Genomic DNA, 17,961 nt, shown 5'->3' with positions numbered 1-17,961 from the left:
AACTGGCGTTTATGACTGGTATGTTGATGCAGATTTTGGTCGCTGTTGCTAGTACCCTCCCATCACAAATTGCCAATCCCATCATCATAAGACATACAAATGACGTGAGAAACCTGCTGGCTCTAGACGCATCTGCTCATTCTACCGCCACTCAGATGACTATTGTCTCGAGGGCGATCTTAACGAAGTGTCGGTGTGTAAGCCAGACCGTGAGGCTGTTGCCTATGGAGTTTATCTACTTCTGTCTATGATCAAACATTGTAGCACTCGGCCGCAGGCTCGCCGAAAGCGGAATGTAGACTGAGACGGTTGCGCTAAATTTGCTCGCAAATGTACGCTCAAATTCATCCAAAGCTTCCTAACATGAGGCACCCGGACTGAGTCATGAGTGTATCTTCCCTTCTGCCCAGCTTGGGCATAAGATTCGACATCATGAGATAATCTCAGCCAAAATGGCGACAGAAATGTCGGTGTGAAAGCTACATGCATATTTCCTGGAGAAAGTCTCTACACCTCTGTCTTGGAATTAGGTAGATGTCGTGTTATACACGGTGTAAGGTTTAACTGCTTTCAGGTAAATTGCGGATCTATAGATCGACAAACAGACAGGTGGCCCTTCGAGTTATGATTGGCTGTTTAACGATGTTAGCTTTGGCCAAACCTGTGCAGGGATAGGCAGGGGCGGCTGGAAGCAGAGGAGACGGAGTGGCTGGCTGGCTGAGACTACCTGCCGCGTTGATCGGCGCTCGAGCGAGGTCTTACGCGCGGTGATTACATGTATCTCTCGACCGGGATATCCAGGGCAGTACCTCTTTGGAGTACAGCTATAACCTTTGGCGGGCTTCGAAAGTACGTTCATTGATTCTTTTATGGGAGAGGCCAGGGAGTAGCGAGTGATAGGAGAGGAAATTTTCGTTCGCAGACCTTCTTAAGTGGTTTAGTTTGCAGTGAAGTGTGTGGCCTCTTTTGTGACACTGCAGCCTCGATGAAGGGCTCTGTCTACAGCGATAGCCCGCAAACGGTCGTTTGTGGAGTGTTCGATAATGTTTTGAATATTGAGATTCGAGATGTATAATCACAGAACGCGACTTGTATTTTAGTTCTTAAGGCTCACATCAGACCAACCTCTGGAAATGGATTCCCACCCCTGCTTAACTTTCTGTCAGTTTCGATTATATCCATCAAATCACTCCAAACCGTAATTTGTATCTACGAACCCCAGATAGCTTATCCACGATGTCTGTTGCAAGCACGATCTTCTTTCCCCTCTGTGGCACCGATGGTCTCCAGACAGGCTCAGAACCTATTCCCGCAGGCAATCTTATTGGCGAGGATGGCGCTCCTTCCAATCTGGCTGTCAACGGTGACAAGTTCTGGCCCGCTGGCAAGAAGCTTCACGTTCGTTTCTTGAATGGCAGTATCCAGGTCCAAAAGAGTGTGAAATACTGGGCGCAGAGATGGGAAGAGTTCGCCAATATCAGCTTCAAGTTCTTGGCCGAGAACGACAAAGCCGACGCAGACATCCGAATCGGTTTCCGACTGCCGGGATACGCAGGTACCTGGTCGTATGTTGGCAGGGACGCGACCAAGTTCGTCCTATCGCAGAAACAACCCACCATGCATTTCGACGAAATCAACGACAACTCTAGGGAGAGCGAGATCTGCCACTTTGTCTTGCATGAGTTTGGCCACGCCATCGGTTGTGTCCATGAACACCAAGCCAACCGGATCGAATGGGACAGGGCACGCGTCATTGCTGATTGTCTTGCCCGCTACAAGTGGGACGAGGAAACCACAAAGCAGCAGATTCTGAACTTGGAGCCCGACTTAACGAGGTTGACAAAGACATCCTTCGATCCCAACTCAATCATGTGCTATTGGTTCCCTCCTGAGTGGACCGTGAACAGGCAATCTGCCCCAAAGAACCTGAACTTTTCAGACAACGACAAGAGCTTCATCAACAGGGTATACCCTTTTCGTACGCGTAACGAGGGCAAGCTTGACATTGTACCGGGAATTCGAACATCCGAAAATAACGTTGTGGCTCTGAATTCGAAGGCAGTTGACTTCACTCCTCCATATAACGCCCCGCCTCTGATGGCTCTCGGCCTGACGCAGCTCGACGAGACAAACAACGCAAACATCCGGGTGCGGCTTGGAGCCGAGACTATCACCGAAGAAGGTTTCAAGCTTAACATGGACACCTGGTCTGACTCAGTAATGCAGAATGCCGGTGCGACTTGGCTCGAATTCTCACCAGCTGAGCGACAATACCAAGGTATGGGCCACATACTAAGCTGAAATTCAATCCAAGATGCTAATGATGCCTGAACAGTGGGCTCCTATAGCACGCTTGAAGACCGAGACCTTGGAGTGCCGGCGAAGCGGGTTCGAGATGATGCCACTGGCATGACTCTGAGCCAAGATATTACGCAGATTGAATTCCCGCGGGACGCTTACGCCGAGGGCCAGCCTCCCAGAATCATAACTTGGTTGACAGGCCTTGACCTAGGAAAGGATGCAAATTGGCGGATTAGATGCTTTGCCCGAGCAGTCACGCACAAAGGCTTCGAATTGGTCATCGAGACTTGGGCAGACACCGTTTGCTACAGCGCTAGCGCCTCGTGGGTGGCCCACCCCGCAGATCAGGAAGGGGTCCAGAGCGGCAAGGTCAGCTCCTCAAATGTACGGGAATGGTTTCCCCCGGTGGCAAAGACCAAAGTCAAGGTAAACTTCGCGGGGAATGGTGCGTTCGAAAAGACGCCCAAAGTCTTCATTGGTCTGAGTGAGCTGGACATGGATAGTGCCAAGAAGCTAAGGGTCAAGGTCTTTGCGGACAAGATCACCCCAGATGGGTTCATTTGGCACGGGGAAACCTGGGACGATAGTCTGCTGTACACTGTTGGAGCTGACTGGATTGCTTTTGGTTAGCTAATGATATTTCTCATGCGGCGTCTCAGTGTACGTAACTAACTGGTCCAGCTGATGAAACAACTGCCATTATGTCATCCGGAGGTGAGCACCTAGATGCATACGCTTGAAGTGCTTGCTAAGAACTTTACTTAGTTGTTCCGAATATTTTGTGGTTTATTCGTTTCTCTATTATATGCGGACTTCTTTATTAATGTTGTGAGAAGGAGTCCTCACTCTTAGTTCTCATTGCCACCATCCTGTTTAGGAGGAGACTGGTGCCATTATGCCCTGACAGGCCTAGACCCGCTTGATCGAATAATAGATATGAAGCTCCTACTGATCTTCGCTGACATGCCTAAGGTCAAAATATGCGATGAGTCCATCGGCCCTGTGATCGACCGGTGACACCCACGTGACACCTTGTTGGCTTCAGAAGCCAAAAGTCGTATTCGGGATTAAATCGTAGCTTCACTCAAAATGTCTACCAAACGTGACCGCACACCGTCACCGAAAACAATCAACGCTCATGCCAATGATGTACTAGGACCGGCGCGCAGGACGCCATGTCTTGCCCAAGTTGGGCATATTTTTGGTGGTGTGTGAACATCATGAAGGATCTGCTATGAGAGATGATATATCGAGGTTCAGCCGCAGTATGCTAGGAAGCCATGTCTCATTCTCCCGCATCCCCGGGACCCACATGGCCTGGGTCGTATGGTCGCACTTGCTTTAAGGGAGTTGCGTGCCGTTCCGCCTGCCACGGGCGCAGGGATGGTCTCGGAAGTACGTTAAGGTGCATACTTAGTCTCACCTCTACAGGCGCAAATAATGGCTGGCTGAAAACTTGACGATCTTGGCCATGTCCGTCGATGTCATGCCAGCCTCTGTTGAAAGTCTAGCGACTGAGCAGGCACGGCAGGAAAGATTGCTTCACTGAAAACCACACCCTACTAGCACAGGTCGATTACTATTAGTGCCACATCACATCACATATTAGCATAGACACAATCATTGGCAAAGGGAGCTTTGCATGACAACATGAGATCATAAATACTTCAACTTGACCAGGGTCTTTTGGCCCTGCAGCGACTGTCCCTCCCAAGTATCGACAGACTTCCTCTTTTTCCACCATTTCTCCTCAGCATGTTTACCAAGTTGCTAGTGTATGGCTTTATGGGCTTTGCCCATCTCCCAACGCTCAATGCAGAGGCTGCAGCACAACCCACACTCAACCTCCCATGGGGAGTATACCAAGGTCAACCCATGAAGGATGACGCAAATGTAGGCGCTTCGCACCGCTGTGAACACGTCTGAGTCTAATTAACTGCCTGTCCTCCAACTAATGACATGAGAAGATCTATCTATTTGAGAACGTCCGCTTCGGCGCCAATCCTCCAAGATTTGGATCTCCAGCGTTCCCTACATGGGTAAATTCATCTATTCAGCCCGTCAGCAATGGACGAAACTGCATCCAGATTGACCCGAAAAATGTCGATAATGCACCAGGCGGCGACGATCCTGTCGATACCCCAGATGACCAAGTCACGAAGCAAGGCGAGGACTGCTTGTTCCTCGACCTTTACGTACCAAAGACTGCATTTGAATCGACCAAGGTGAAGGCTTTGCCGGTAGTTATTTGGCTCTATGGCGGCGCATTCGCCTTCGGCAGTAAGAACCAGCTAGGTCCTCTTTATACTGGTCGATCCGTTATTACCGCAAGCAAATACCAGACAATCTTTGTCGCTGGCAACTATCGCCTCGGTGCTTTCGGCTGGCTTTCAGGAGACTATATGCAAAAGAACGCTCAGCCAAATGCGGGACTGTACGACCAGGCACTTTTGTTCCAATGGGTGCAGAAGTACATTGGTCAGGTCTCTGGGGATGAGTCCAAGGTCAGTGCCTGGGGCGAGTCTGCAGGCGCCGGGTCTATCCTTCACCATCTTATTCGCGAAGACGGTGCTGTGGATCCCACGTTCAAAACTTTTGCTATCCAGAGCCCGGCATTCGAATGGGCGTGGGACAATAAACCGAAGGGCAAGTTGGATCAGGTTTACCAGAACTTCTCTAGTCTTGCTGGCTGTGGCTTGACCTTTGATATCGACTGTTTGAGGAAGTCCACCAACCTGACAGCAGCAAACCAGCAGCTCTTCAACACTGTTAGACAGACGGGTCTTTTCCCTGTTGGACCAGCTGTGGACGGGAAATGGATCACCACAATTCCAACCATCTCATTTGCAAGTGGTGAGTGTTGGATCATGTGCTTTGCGATGATCACCTTTTCGTTTTATATGCTCGCTAATGCTGTGCCCTCAGGTAATTATTGGAAGTCCATCCAGTCACTTATCGTCTCGCACACTCTGAATGAGAGCGCTTCTTTTACTTCGTCGTGGGTGACTTCTTCCGACACATTTAACGAATTCCTCCACATCTTCCTGCTAGGAGCCAAGCTCGCGCCTCAACGCCAACAAATAACCACCCAATACCCATGTGCCCAATTCCCCTATAATGGCGACTATCGGCTCTGCATCGCCACCGTAATTCGCGACGCCAGCTTTGTTTGTAACACCCGCGATCTGTACTCCGCATATCCAAGCATAGCGCATATGATGCGATACGGATTTCCCATCGGCCAGCTTGCCCGCCACGCGGCGGATTTAGTGGCTCTCTTCTCCAACAACGTCAAAGAAGCCAAGGACATCCTGTTGAAGAACAAGGTCCCCTTCGCCGCGCAGTATGCTTCCCTTCTTGTAAATACGCACGTGGCTCAGGCATACCAGACCTACTTCGCATCTTTTGCTCTGTCAGGTGGCGACCCGAATACGCTCCCGATGCCGCATGTACTCAAGGGAGATCCGCCAAAGTGGCCCGTTGCTGATAGTAGTAATGGAGACCAACTGAAGAATGTACTCACAGTGTATGCGCCTATCGGCCAGCCTGCATTCCTACTAGATCAGTCAGACGACCAGAACACCAAGAAGGTGTGTGGATTTTGGACCGAGATTGCTCAGCAAGTTGCTGCAGCACACAAAGAAACAGATGTACTTGGGAATGAAGAGAGTGGAGTGGATTCTAACGAGTTGTGACCGGAAAGACGGAGGGTTCGTGTTGAGATTGATGCATCTGTACTGATAAAAGCTCTCGTTCTATCTATGGTCAATGTAAAAGATGTATGGCGGATGTTCACTTAAAAGATACAGATTGGTATACAGAGTAAAACTTCAACTTTGAGGTCAAAAAGAAGCGGTGGAATCCATAATCTACCTTGAGGGTGCCTAGCGTATCAAATTTGTCTTGGCCGTCCCATTGCGAACCACGTGAATACATTTTTTTTGAAGCAATAGCCAATTTTAGTCATACATGTTTTATTTCTTTCATTTTCTCGAACTCAAAACTAGGGATGTAAGAGACATCAACATACATTTGAAAGTTATCTTGCACTTGAAGGAATAGTCACCTTCATCGAGAGTACTGGTAAGCTTGGTAGACACACTGGATGTCTTTGCATCTTTGTGTCACGCCTCCCTAGGCAAGGACAATAGGGGCGGGCGAACGTTATGCGTGCTGGCTGCGGTGGCGTGTGTCTGATATTCGCTCTCTCTCAAAAGCCTTCTACAAAGCGGGTTGAATACTGGCTATATCCATTGGAGAAAGCACATGCGCCGCCCTCTATGAACTGACGACAAAAGCCCTAGTAAGATTCAGTCACAGTCGCCAAATAGTCAGATCCTTCAGGATGGAGGGGGAAAGAGGTGTGCGGCAAAGGGGGTTATGTCGTGACCGATTCGGCAAGAACATGGGTGAAGAATTCACGTCGGGTTGTGGGGGTGGGGCATATCGATATGACGAGGGCGACAACAAACCACTTCCGGGACCACGAGGCCGAAGCCGTCGTGATATCTCTACGTACTTGGGGAATTAGAAGGTCTGGCAGAAGGTAATTCGTCATCACGATCTGGAGGTAATTGTCTCCTTACAGGTTGATGATTTACTTCGCCTGCATTAATACGACGCGCTCTCTGGTTTTCACTAGAGGCCTTCAAATTATGGAACACCAAAGATCATCTCAATGAGAGTCATAAATTTACTGTAGAAAACAATTGAAGTTCTATCTGCACCATCCTAAACACTCCATCTTTTTGCGCCATTGCTAGGCCCAAACCCGCTTCACTCCTTGAAGTGATTACCTTTGCGATCGGAGCTAAAATTCATCAAACCGCAAGATAACACCAGCCTGACTTGTACCAGATAAACACAGAATCCAAAGATGGCTGAGAGCCTAGTTGGAAGGAGCAGTCCTTCTCAAGTTCAAGATGATCTTGTCATCGGTGTCATCGCCGGTCTCATTCCACCTCAGGTTGTAGATGCCATCGATGTCGGTGGCGGTAGCATACCACCAAGACTCAAAGCTACCATCCTCGGCCTCGACCAGCACAAAGTTGCCGTAAAAGCTGAAACCGCTGGTCTTACGGCCAGTTGTGGACGCGCTGCTATTGAGGAAAGCAACATTGTGCACGCCGGAGTCGGCGGTCGGGATGGTGAAGGTGAGGTTGGACCAGGTAGGAGCGGTAGTCACAGCGGTGGTGTTAGGGGCTCCAAGCCATGTCTCAGTATCATCTTCTTCAGGGGTGACTGTCATCGATCGTCCGGTCAGTCCCGCAGTCACCGAGAAAGGAAAGTGGGGTAGCTGGTACTTACAGATTACTGGGGCGGCATTGGAGTCGTTGAACTGAGTGTAGTCTCCAAAGTAGGCATCGCCTGTGCAAATGAGTGTTAGTCTAAGGGTATGTCTCGGCAGTTGGGGCCTAGGCCGAGCCGAACTGGCGGTAAAGTTCCTGCATCTGAAGAGACACTAGGTGAAGACTCGGGACCATCTTCAGGTGGTATCGACCGGCAGTTTACAGTTTTGTAGACAAAGCTTAAGTCGGGGGAATAGCTTACCTCCAGCAGTGAACAATGCCAGGCCACCGATTCCAGTGCCATAAGCGTAGATCTGGAAAGAGCTGGTGTCGGCGCGGCGAACGTGAGAAGATTTAGCAGACCTCACGCTGGCCGGAGCAAGTCCTGGAACTGCCGCGGTGAGGGTGGCAAAGGCCAAAAGAAGGCTTCCGATGTGCTGCATTCTCGTGATATTTTAGGGAGTAGTTGCTGAACGATTGTTTGAAGCTGTAAGTAGCTTGTAGTAGTGACGGACTGAGGTAAGAGTGATTACTTTTACTTTGAGTTAGAAGTGATGAGTGTCTGAGCAGAAGTTCTCTAGCGGGATTCAAGTTCCTTATTTATCTAGAGCAAAGTGAGCCAACTTTGATGAATCTCTGTCCGGGAGATCCGTGGCACAACGTGATCTCCCCGCCCGAAAACCTGGTAAAAAAAAGCTTCTTGACCAACAAAACCACCAACATCCATCCCCATCATCCCATATCGCGGCTCAGGCCACTGAGGCTGAGACTCCACCTGTGTACGTAGTTGCTCATCTATCATCACAACTTCCTTATGCAACCGCGCGGTTGGTGGGAGTCTGGAAGAAGAAACAGGCATTGGCCTTGTAATCGCCAACGGCAGTGCCTTTTTCGTCTGTTCTAGAATGAGGTCCATCCTAGATGGCACCTACGTCAACCAGCGAAATTCGTTTCGGAATGTGGGATGAACATGCACGAGCCGAATCGAACCCTGAAAAAACGCACAGGCATCGGGCATCCGTAGGGCAAGGCGGAGCGGGATTTTCCTTTCTTTCCCCCTTCGAACTTTTTTGCGGACAGCCCGTCACGTCACGTTCACCCGTCCACCGGGTCCAGCCTCGGAAGAGGCCGCGCCCCCACCGTTCCGGCCACTCGGCCATACCGGACGTCTTACGCCGATTTTCATATAATACCCTTCATGGCTGGAATCTCATAAGGCTATTGCGGAGCTGCTCCAATGAATATGCCTTATATTGTTCAGGAAGTTTCCTAAAGTGTTCTGTGGACTTCGCTACTGGATTCCTGTCTCATTGGCAGGCAAGATCCGTAAAAAGATTTGACCAACAGCGATGTGACGTCGGAAAAGCCCAAATTTTCTGTCACAATTACTTTTTCAATGCAGGCTTCTATCGCTATGAAATATAGGAGGTCTCGCGAACCCCCATGTGCTCAACAATAGAAAGCTCAGATTATCAGGATCGGCTGAAAGAATGAACCACGCGTACGGTACACCACAGCATACGCGGCGGCAGAATCCGGTGGGATGGTCTAGGCAAAAGCTTCCTTGCTTCCTCCGCTCCGGGCGGGGTGATGTAGGCTAAAATGGCATAGGTGCCCCCCGGAGCCCCTTACTGAACCGCCTCCGCCACGGGACATGATCCTTGACGCGCCACTTTGTACTCTCTATTTCCGCTTCTAATGAGGCTGAGCTGATGTGCGAAGCTCTGTGGGCTTATTTCAGTCTTTCTTGAACGAGACAGGAAATGCACGGGGAGGGATAGCTCTAAGAGAAAATCACCAAACGCACGTCTGAATTATATCACATGACGAGATTCAGTTGCCACAACCATGGTTACTGATATACTATTCATCTTCAACACACTTCGCCTTTTTGCATTTTCTACAATTTCGTTTTTGCAACTGAAGTCATTGATACAGCCAGGACTTTACCGAGAGTTTCAAAGTATCAGTAATCCGCCTCTACGTGAAGCTGATTGGTTGAGTGCCCCGGCTTTGGCAAAGCTCCCCCTTTTTTTCTGCCTACCGCTCTGACACTTGAGAGTAACGCTTTGTGGGCAAGCGGGAAGGATTACAGGGAATTCCGGGAAATCGACCATCTGAAACTCCAGCACAAGCCCATGTTCCTTAATTGGTGGTTTGTACGTCATCCGTGCCCAGGAAGAATCTGAGATGGGATGGAAACATCGGGTATTAATAAATGTCACCTCCGTCCCATTCAGCTGCCAAGTCTTAAGCGAACGTTCCCCTGAGTCGAATCCCGAGACTGCACTTGTTCTCCTACATGGCCCTGGCGTTCTGTTCCCATGACTCGGGTCTGATATCTAGTAGCTACCCGGATTCCAACCAAATCACTCAGGGCAAAATTATCCTTCGCTACTCCGTAAAGAGTATCGATAGCTGAAGAGATGGTGGGCCCTGCCTGACAAGAACGCTTTTTCCAACGAATCCCAAAGCGAATATTGCAGAGATGCGAGAGTGATAGCTCAAGCACCCATTCAACCTCAAAAACACACATGTTGAATTTGCTATATGACTCTTGACCAAGACCCCTATTTCGGATGTAAACCCATCAGATTATTACAGCAGTTCTAATAGAGTCTCTAAACCCTTTAAAAAACTTCATAGAAGGGTCGGAAGCTGTTCCATCAAAGTCGGTGAAACCTACGCGCTCGCAAAAATGAGCAGGTCCGCCAGGCATAGTGCGGAGTACCATCAAACAGTATGTTTCAGATCTCTTCTTACTAACAGACGGGCTCGGCAATGTGCAAACAATCCAACAAAAGTACTTGTCAGTGTCTCTCACTGTTTCCGTTGGTCGATCGAAGTAAAACGGGATTTTCTCTGAGCTTCTTACCATGACGCCTGCGGATTGATCTCGTGATGTCATGAGCACCGAAATGTCGAGAAAGACGCCGCTAACAGTTATACCTCCCCCAATCACCGCGCCCGTTTCATCTTCTGTTGCTGGGATGATGCCGACATTGCGGACAACGGTTTTACTGAGAAAGCGCGGAGTGACTGGCTCTTCCGAACCGCGATAAGGGATCCACATGGTGATAGGTCCGTTATGGGCAGCCCAAGACCACGACGGAGCAACGTAATCTTGTGAGTAGGTACGCTCGGTTTCCCTGTTTCTTACAGGCGCCCAACACAAGCTGCACAGAAAGTCGCGATCTAGCCAGTGACCGGCAGCGTACTTTGTTCGGAGACTTGACTGCACGACCCGGGCGACTCCAGATAGTGCAGTAAGCCTGTCGGTGGCCACCGTCAACTTCCGTCGGGTGTAGTGCTCGACGGTACTCTGCCACATCCAGTTTGGAGTTTCCATATCGCCTAGTTCCAAGCGAGGCTCGTACAGCTCCTTGATCGTGACAAGGCCCAGGGGTGCGGCGGGGAATGCACATTCGCATGGGTATTCGTCTTCAAGACATTGGAAGTTCATCTCGCCTCCAAAAAAGGTGAGGAGTCGAGATGCAAGGACTTCCTCTTGGAAACACCAGCTGCGGCTCAGTGTCCCGTGGGATTTTGGTTCCGCCAATGTGGACCAGCCAAGCCAACTGTGGACCAGCATAGCTCTGGCAAACACGCTCAAGCCAGTTCCTTCGCTCCCATTCTCCAGACTTCCCAATGCCGAAGATTGGAATTTGACGAGTTCTCGTGGCAGCTGTGGTGTAGAGAGGAAGCCTTCCTCAACACTGTTGGAATCAGCAGCCGCGATCACCAGAACTGCGTTTCCGTAGATTTCCGCCATCTGTGAAGACTGCTCGGCCCAGTCTTTTGAGTCGGTATCGCCTTGAATGATACAAAGACCGTCAATCCACAAAAAGGGAATATCCAAGAATGCAGTAACCGTGACGGCGTCCTTGTATGTTTGGGGAAGACTGTCGAACGGGAGGTCGTCTAGGCGATCTTAAAGATTCTGTGTTGTTGTCACAGCCGTATTTTGTCGACCCCATGTATAGCTCAGAGAGGCATAAACACCACAATCCGCCATAGAATCCATGAGACGCAGCCGTTTCTCTGAACCAAACTGTCGAAGATCAAGTACTCTTCGAGGTAATTTTGAGATCTGGCGGTGAACCTCAAGAAATGGAGTTTTTTGAAGACTCGCGCCCGAGCTTTCACCTTTTTCTGAATGCTTCTCATTTTTGCCACCAACTACATTTTCATAGTCTTCTTGAAATGTCTTGGCTGCTAATTCACTACTGCATTGATGGTTATTGAGTCAATGATGGATCCATGAATTTGCTTGTTGCAGCCTCCCCTGCCAGCTCTGTTCAGAACTTCGCCCTTGAGTCAGGAGAATAGTTTCTTCAACATTGAGTGGCCGCCCTAAGACATCTTTATTAGCGGCAACATTCCTTTCTCTGGGCGTCCAGGGGCATTGCCTTTCTTGATGAACAGCTCAAGGTTCCTCCCAGGCCCAGCGGCTAGATCATCGAGTATGTGAAATGGGTAGCACAGCTCTGTCGTTTCCACCAATGGAAGCAGAGCAAACGCCGACTTGGCGCAGTCGCCTGTCCTACACAGTCTAAAGGCTTCTGGCCGACATTGTTCACACTTAGAGCGAGTCGTAAAGTTTCTCCATTCGGGAGACAAGTGTGCCAATGCCTTTTCAATGATGGAGCATCCAACGCACCCATCACTGGAACGGCTGCGCACTTGACGTAAGTCAACTATGACAAGATTCGACAGATTCGAGCCATGATCTCGACTGATTCCATTCAATCCAAGGCCCTGGCAAAAAGCGCATTCAAGGAGGGTAGGGCTGTCCAGTAGAAGCTGAGGTGTTTGTGACATTGTGTGATATCGTCAGAAGCGGGGTAAAACAGGTTCACTGGTTTTCCCTCTGCTCCTGACTTGAAGTCGGAGATGGGTTAATGCGAGCAAAGTCTCGGGATAAATTAGTGTGACTTCCTCCAAGTTTGAAACAGTTCATCCTAAATTCCCGACAAATGTATCATAAGCGTAGAGGCATACCTCCAATTGTTTGATCGGTGAGAGATTGCTACCTGAGTGATAGCAGCTACCGCTTCCATCACCTAGCATGTGATGACTAAGGCAAAGGATGCCGCCAGTACGACATCTGCTTCCACTCCATTTGCTCAATTACAAATGCCACAACTTGAGCATTGAAGTTAACAAGAGATTTGTCGTTCTCCCTAGAGAAAACGAGACATAAAATGGCACTAATATTTTGCCAGTCTCACATGGTTCATATACACGTAATGTCATAAGGTACTTGATTCAATTCAATCAGGTTCCAGACGACTGTGCGTCTGCTCTACCAAGCTTGTGTGCTAAGCCTCAGCCGCTCACCAAGCCATCCACTGAATCCTTCACACGCTAATGCTGACGACTAAATTTAGATCCTAATCCTTCTCCAACTTTGTATGTATGCTGTGCTCCGACTCGCACTTAGCCTTGCACTTTCCCTTAGCTTCATTTCCAACACGTGCATCATCGAGATCAGCTGAAGTTCATCGGATCCCGCTGTGGTTCATCCAGAGCTTCTGCGAGGCGAAGTTGGACACCATTGACGGGAGCCTATGTTTATGCTTATCTGCTGCGGACCACTTGGCGGACTTACTGAGGTCTGCATCGAGGCTTGTTCGAGCTCTGCCGCAAGCCGTAATACAGGCTAGGCCCGTCGTGACACTCTTCCAACGGAAGCCCACCTTAGCTCCAGCTCCAGCCTCACCGAGCATAGCAATCATGCGGCCATCGTGAGAGCGGTGGCCATCCTTTCAGTGATACATAAAGCCACGGCTCTTTTCCAGATTAGCCACCACTATCACTACCTCAACAGTTCATTTCCAAACTAGCTTCTCTAATTCAGAGTTTCGTCGCATCACAACTTGCTCCAACCTGCCCAACACATACTTCGTACTATCATTCAGGCTTGGCTCCAACGCAATACAATGTCTTCCAAGCTCATCCTCGCCCTGGGCAGCATCATTTCTCTCGCTGCGTCGCTACCCCACGCAGCTCGCGAGTGCACTCCAGCCTTAACACCGGGCATAATCGCTCATCCTCAACACTTCAACGTCTATCAGTCCGCCACGCAACCGAACCACCCCACAGACAACGTCCCGCATCTCGACCTCCACACCAACATCACCCGCCAGGTCGTCATTTTCACCGGCATTCCGTCTTCGGCTACGACTTGCTCACTCGGCTGGCGCCAAGGACCAATTGAAACCCGTGTGTTCCGCGTCGACGGCAACGGCCTCGTCTCTTCACGCCAGCTCAAGTCCGAAGGCTTCCCAACATGGACCAAGGGAAGCAATGTTCTGATCAACCCCACGACCATCGCGCCATTTCAAGAAGGCAGCGAATTCTCGGCGGGCATGGATTTCACATTCTGGGACCAGCCTGAATTCTCCGCCCCCGTGACACACGGCGGCCCGAGTGTGAAGTGTGAGGAGAGAATCGTTGTGGAGTTGGCAGTCAACCTTAACAATGGACAAGATGGTCGGGTGTTCATGCAAGATGATGCCGATAATGGCTTGTACATCTCATACTCTTGAAAGAGGTTGCACTAAGCAAGGTGTTTGATTTCGCATTATAATTAATGGGATGGAGTGTAGGCGTGATATCATCTCTCAGCATTGCATAGACATATCGAATTGATAAATAAAACTTAATCATATCCGAGAAATTTCAACATTTCATTATGCATTTCACTTGCACTCTTATGACTTGGAATAGCTCTGAATCTTGGTGATATACGAGTTGAGGATCAGTACTTGGAAAACACGGGGCACCGCTGTCACATAGACGGTCAGTAATTCAGGACACTTTGATGAAGACACCTGTCACTTGTTTTCGGTTGCCACCAAGCAGCTTGAGCAACTTTGTCACTGCTAGATCAATGGCATATTGCCTTCCTGTTCCGGAACTACATCTATCTGTGGCATTCAGAATTTGACTAATTGGGAGTTGGAAGGGTTCAATCCTCTATCCAGCGAGCAAGCAAATGAGATCTTCCTCGAATGATATTCCCACATTTTTCTGTCATGATTTTCTACACAACTAGTGTTTGAACTAGGCGAATATCATTGGGTACATTTATCTCAATGTTCGCATTTACAAGTTTTTGCCGACATCTCAAGTGAGCAATAGTGAACAACAGCACGGAATTAGAGGTTACGCGTGTGAGTATCAACGATACCTGAACTCACATTGGTAATCAACACACCTAAACCTTCTTCGAGGCGATAGCCGGACTAAACCTCTTCCGAAGCTAAGTTTCTCTTCCGTAACGCTTACCTCAATAAGTGATTTCAGAAACGCTCTGATGTCACAAGGATTCCGAGGTGTCTACAGTTGCTGAATCATTTGCGTCAGCAGGTTGCAGGACGAGAAGTTGGGGTAGTGATCAAACAGCGGTACGTACCGCGTCAGCAGGCTGCAGTAGTGTGCATGGATCAAGTGGACCTTCGCTTCGAGGCTGAGGTAAACCATCAACGTCAAAGAAGCATATTCCTTTCCCCGACTAAACATACAGCCGTCAAATCACAGCATCATTCTTAAATCCGAGTCTGTTCAATCCTCTTTGCTGACGTCGCTTTCGGGCAGCTTATGACTCTTTGCTACGGTTTGTAGGGGGATATTGTCAACGAAACCAATGTCCACTGCCAGAAATGGACTACCGTCCACCTCCTCACACCAAGGTGAAGCAATCTCCGTCTGCAGCTCGGAATCGGATCATGTCTTGCTGCCCAATCGACTTGCCATATCCGTGTCCCAGACCCGCGGTCGTGTAGTCATAGCATCAGCATGCTGCCACATTCCTCACCCTTTTCAGCCGATATCAGCGAGACGTCCGTTGTACGCTCCATGCGTTAGGACTTCTCCAACTTAATTCCGAATGCTGTTGATCGATGGTGTGCATCTAATTCTAGTCATTGCGCTGCCAAATGCCGATGTTGGAGCAGCACGCTAAAGCTTGTTGTGGGAAACCTGCTCAGTGCCATGACAAGATAGTGTGCTCAGTCATGAAAGAGAATGTTATAAGTACTGCTGACAGCTCTTCTATAACATATGTGATACACACTAAACCTCACATCATTCATTTTACCAGCGCCAACCGGTTGCTTTAGAAACAGTCCCATCAAATATCTTACTTTCTGAACACACAAAACCATCCAATATGGCCCCTCAACTTCAACAACCCCTAGACACCTACCTGGCTCGGCATCGCCAGCTTTCCCCGACGGCAGCCGTTCGCGTGTCCCCCCTCGCTCTTGGCGCCATGAACTTTGGAGAGAAGCAGAAAGCCACAATGGGCGAGTGTACCAAGGAGACCGCGTTCGAAATCATGGATCACTATTACTCTCAGGGCGGTAACTTCATCGACACCGCAAACAATTACCAGGCCGGCCAGTCCGAGGAATGGGTCGGCGAATGGCTCGCATCGCGAGGCAATCGCGACGACATTGTGCTCGCCACCAAGTACAGTAGTGCCTACCAGCTCCATGACAAGTCAAAGCTTCAATCCAATTACGGCGGCAACAGCACAAAGTCGTTGAAGCACTCCGTCGCCCGGTCTTTGAAGGCCCTCCAAACGACCTACATAGACATTCTGTATCTTCACTGGTGGGACTATTCTGCCTCCATTCCTGAGGTCATGCACTCACTCAATGATTTGGTCTCTTCTGGCCAAGTCCACTACTTGGGCATTTCAGACACCCCAGCCTGGGTGGTAGCCAAAGCAAATCAGTACGCCCGTCTCTCAGGACTTCGCCAATTCGTCGTCTACCAAGGCAACTGGAACGCGTCCCTGCGCGACTTTGAGCGGGATATTATCCCCATGTGCCTGGACGAAGGCATGGGTCTTTGCCCTTGGGGCGTCCTCAACGCCGGCCGCTTCCAGACGGAGGAGGGCTTCAAGGAGCGCGAGAAGCACAATCCGGGCAGACAAAACAAAGTTTCGGAGCACGATAAGAAGGTTTCCAAGGCTTTGGAAAAGGTCGCCAACGCCAAGGGCGCGTCGCTTCCCGACGTTGCAGTCGCCTACGTCATGCACAAGGCCCCATTTGTCTTCCCTATTGTGGGTGGACGGAAGCTAGGTCACATTGAAAGCAACATCAAGGGACTTGGTCTCGCTCTTACCGAGGATGATATTCGCGAGATTGAGGGTTCTCACGAGTTCGATCCTGGATTCCCTCATACTTTCCTGAGCGGCACCTCCCTTTTTGGAGGCGCCCCCAAAGGAGCTTACCACCCCGGGGATGTGTGGCTGACGAATCTGATGGGCAAGTTTGACTGGGTTGAAGCCCCCAAGGCAATTTCATCGGAATGAGGTGGACTTTCCTTAATCACTGAAGTTGTGGCTCTTGACACCGAGATATCGCTTATATAGATAAGTAGAAAGCCTGTCGCCAAGATTAGAAGATTTTACACGATGAATTTGCAGACTCATCCCCGATCATTTGCAAGACCCAGCGGTGTGACTTTGCTCGATAACAAGTGGCACCAATCAATTCAGTCCTGAGCACCCGTTTGTTTTTCGCGCATTCTAGCAAGATCAACTCCATTCCTCAAATGCCTCTCCTTCCACTTCTATTCATCGTGTCGTATACTTTCCCGTATATGAGGAGTATTTTGTAGGTGTGCAGTTCACCTTAGGTATTGAAGGGCATGAGTTTGTTTGTCTAATGGATAGGAAGAATTTCTGGGACGAATCGTTCTGCTCTGATTGTGTATCTATCGACTTCCACGCCGGAGAAAGCGTGAGCACTTTGAAAGATAGCGGATGAGACTAGAGCTAATGCCACTCCCAACAAAAATAAACATCAGGCTTCTTCAAGTCAAACACATGTTCTACGTGATGCAACCAGTATCCTTGCCCCAGTAAGAGGCTATTTGACATGATTGACTGTGGATTGGGCATGCTCATTCGCTTCGCGGCCGAATTTTTCCAACCAAGGTAGATAGGATGAATTTGAGAAGATGACGACTTGGGAATGTAACTCAACTGGTTCAGGAACTTCCTCAAAGGGATATTGACCACATAAAAAAGGCTGTAATCCTAGTCTGTATGCGGTCACAGTACTTCAGTAGCAAGGTACTCGAAAAATATCAAGTAATTGGCCGGACTTAAGATAACTAAAAGGCTGACGCTGGCTTGGTCCCAGGGCCCAGGCCAAGCCCGGGTTGTGGCAGGAAGCGGATTCTCCAATGCCACTAGGCTATCTATGTGCACTAGGGAAGGTAAAGCACCTGAGTCGGCCCGTGAGTTTGTGGTTATCTTCATGCAAAATCTGACGCATGCCGGAGCAGTGGCCGAGACCGCGGACAAAAACACCGCCTCGATTGCCAAGACGCTGCGGAATACCTTCCATAT

At 49.5% G+C, this 17,961-nt stretch overlaps 6 protein-coding genes across 6 annotated transcripts; 4 read left to right on the top strand and 2 right to left on the bottom strand.

The window, feature by feature from the left end:
• Positions 1 to 1,236: 1,236 nt before the first annotated feature.
• Positions 1,237 to 2,931, top strand: CABS01_11603 (metalloprotease; the record flags this gene model as incomplete). Its single annotated transcript, XM_060544958.1, has 2 exons — positions 1,237 to 2,278; positions 2,336 to 2,931. The coding sequence occupies 2 exons, from the start codon at positions 1,237 to 1,239 to the stop codon at positions 2,929 to 2,931; spliced, it is 1,638 nt and encodes a 545-aa protein (XP_060397373.1).
• Positions 2,932 to 4,056: 1,125 nt separating this feature from the next.
• CABS01_11602 (uncharacterized protein) lies at positions 4,057 to 5,996 on the top strand (the record flags this gene model as incomplete). The annotated part of the gene is made up of 3 exons (XM_060544957.1): positions 4,057 to 4,194; positions 4,269 to 5,154; positions 5,227 to 5,996. The coding sequence occupies 3 exons, from the start codon at positions 4,057 to 4,059 to the stop codon at positions 5,994 to 5,996; spliced, it is 1,794 nt and encodes a 597-aa protein (XP_060397372.1).
• A 1,193-nt stretch (positions 5,997 to 7,189) lies between these two features.
• Positions 7,190 to 8,032, bottom strand: CABS01_11601 (uncharacterized protein; the record flags this gene model as incomplete). The annotated part of the gene is made up of 3 exons (XM_060544956.1): positions 7,190 to 7,542; positions 7,609 to 7,668; positions 7,852 to 8,032. The coding sequence occupies 3 exons, from the start codon at positions 8,030 to 8,032 to the stop codon at positions 7,190 to 7,192; spliced, it is 594 nt and encodes a 197-aa protein (XP_060397371.1).
• A 1,855-nt stretch (positions 8,033 to 9,887) lies between these two features.
• Positions 9,888 to 11,361, bottom strand: CABS01_11600 (heterokaryon incompatibility protein; the record flags this gene model as incomplete). Its single annotated transcript, XM_060544955.1, has 2 exons — positions 9,888 to 9,905; positions 10,465 to 11,361. 2 exons carry the CDS (start codon positions 11,359 to 11,361, stop codon positions 9,888 to 9,890), a joined length of 915 nt encoding a protein of 304 aa, XP_060397370.1.
• Positions 11,362 to 13,531: 2,170 nt separating this feature from the next.
• Positions 13,532 to 14,140, top strand: CABS01_11599 (uncharacterized protein; the record flags this gene model as incomplete). Its single annotated transcript, XM_060544954.1, has 1 exon — positions 13,532 to 14,140. The coding sequence occupies one exon, from the start codon at positions 13,532 to 13,534 to the stop codon at positions 14,138 to 14,140; it is 609 nt and encodes a 202-aa protein (XP_060397369.1).
• Positions 14,141 to 15,765: 1,625 nt separating this feature from the next.
• CABS01_11598 (uncharacterized protein) lies at positions 15,766 to 16,917 on the top strand (the record flags this gene model as incomplete). Its single annotated transcript, XM_060544953.1, has 1 exon — positions 15,766 to 16,917. One exon carries the CDS (start codon positions 15,766 to 15,768, stop codon positions 16,915 to 16,917), a length of 1,152 nt encoding a protein of 383 aa, XP_060397368.1.
• Between the last annotated feature and the right edge of the window lie 1,044 nt (positions 16,918 to 17,961).

The sequence above is a fragment of the Colletotrichum abscissum genome, assembly GCF_030869225.1.
Source record: "Colletotrichum abscissum strain IMI 504890 chromosome Unknown Scaffold_32.1, whole genome shotgun sequence".
Classification (NCBI taxonomy): domain Eukaryota; kingdom Fungi; phylum Ascomycota; class Sordariomycetes; order Glomerellales; family Glomerellaceae; genus Colletotrichum; species Colletotrichum abscissum.
The sequence above is the reverse complement of the archived record's forward strand: the minus strand, read 5'-3'. Positions and strand labels throughout refer to the sequence as shown.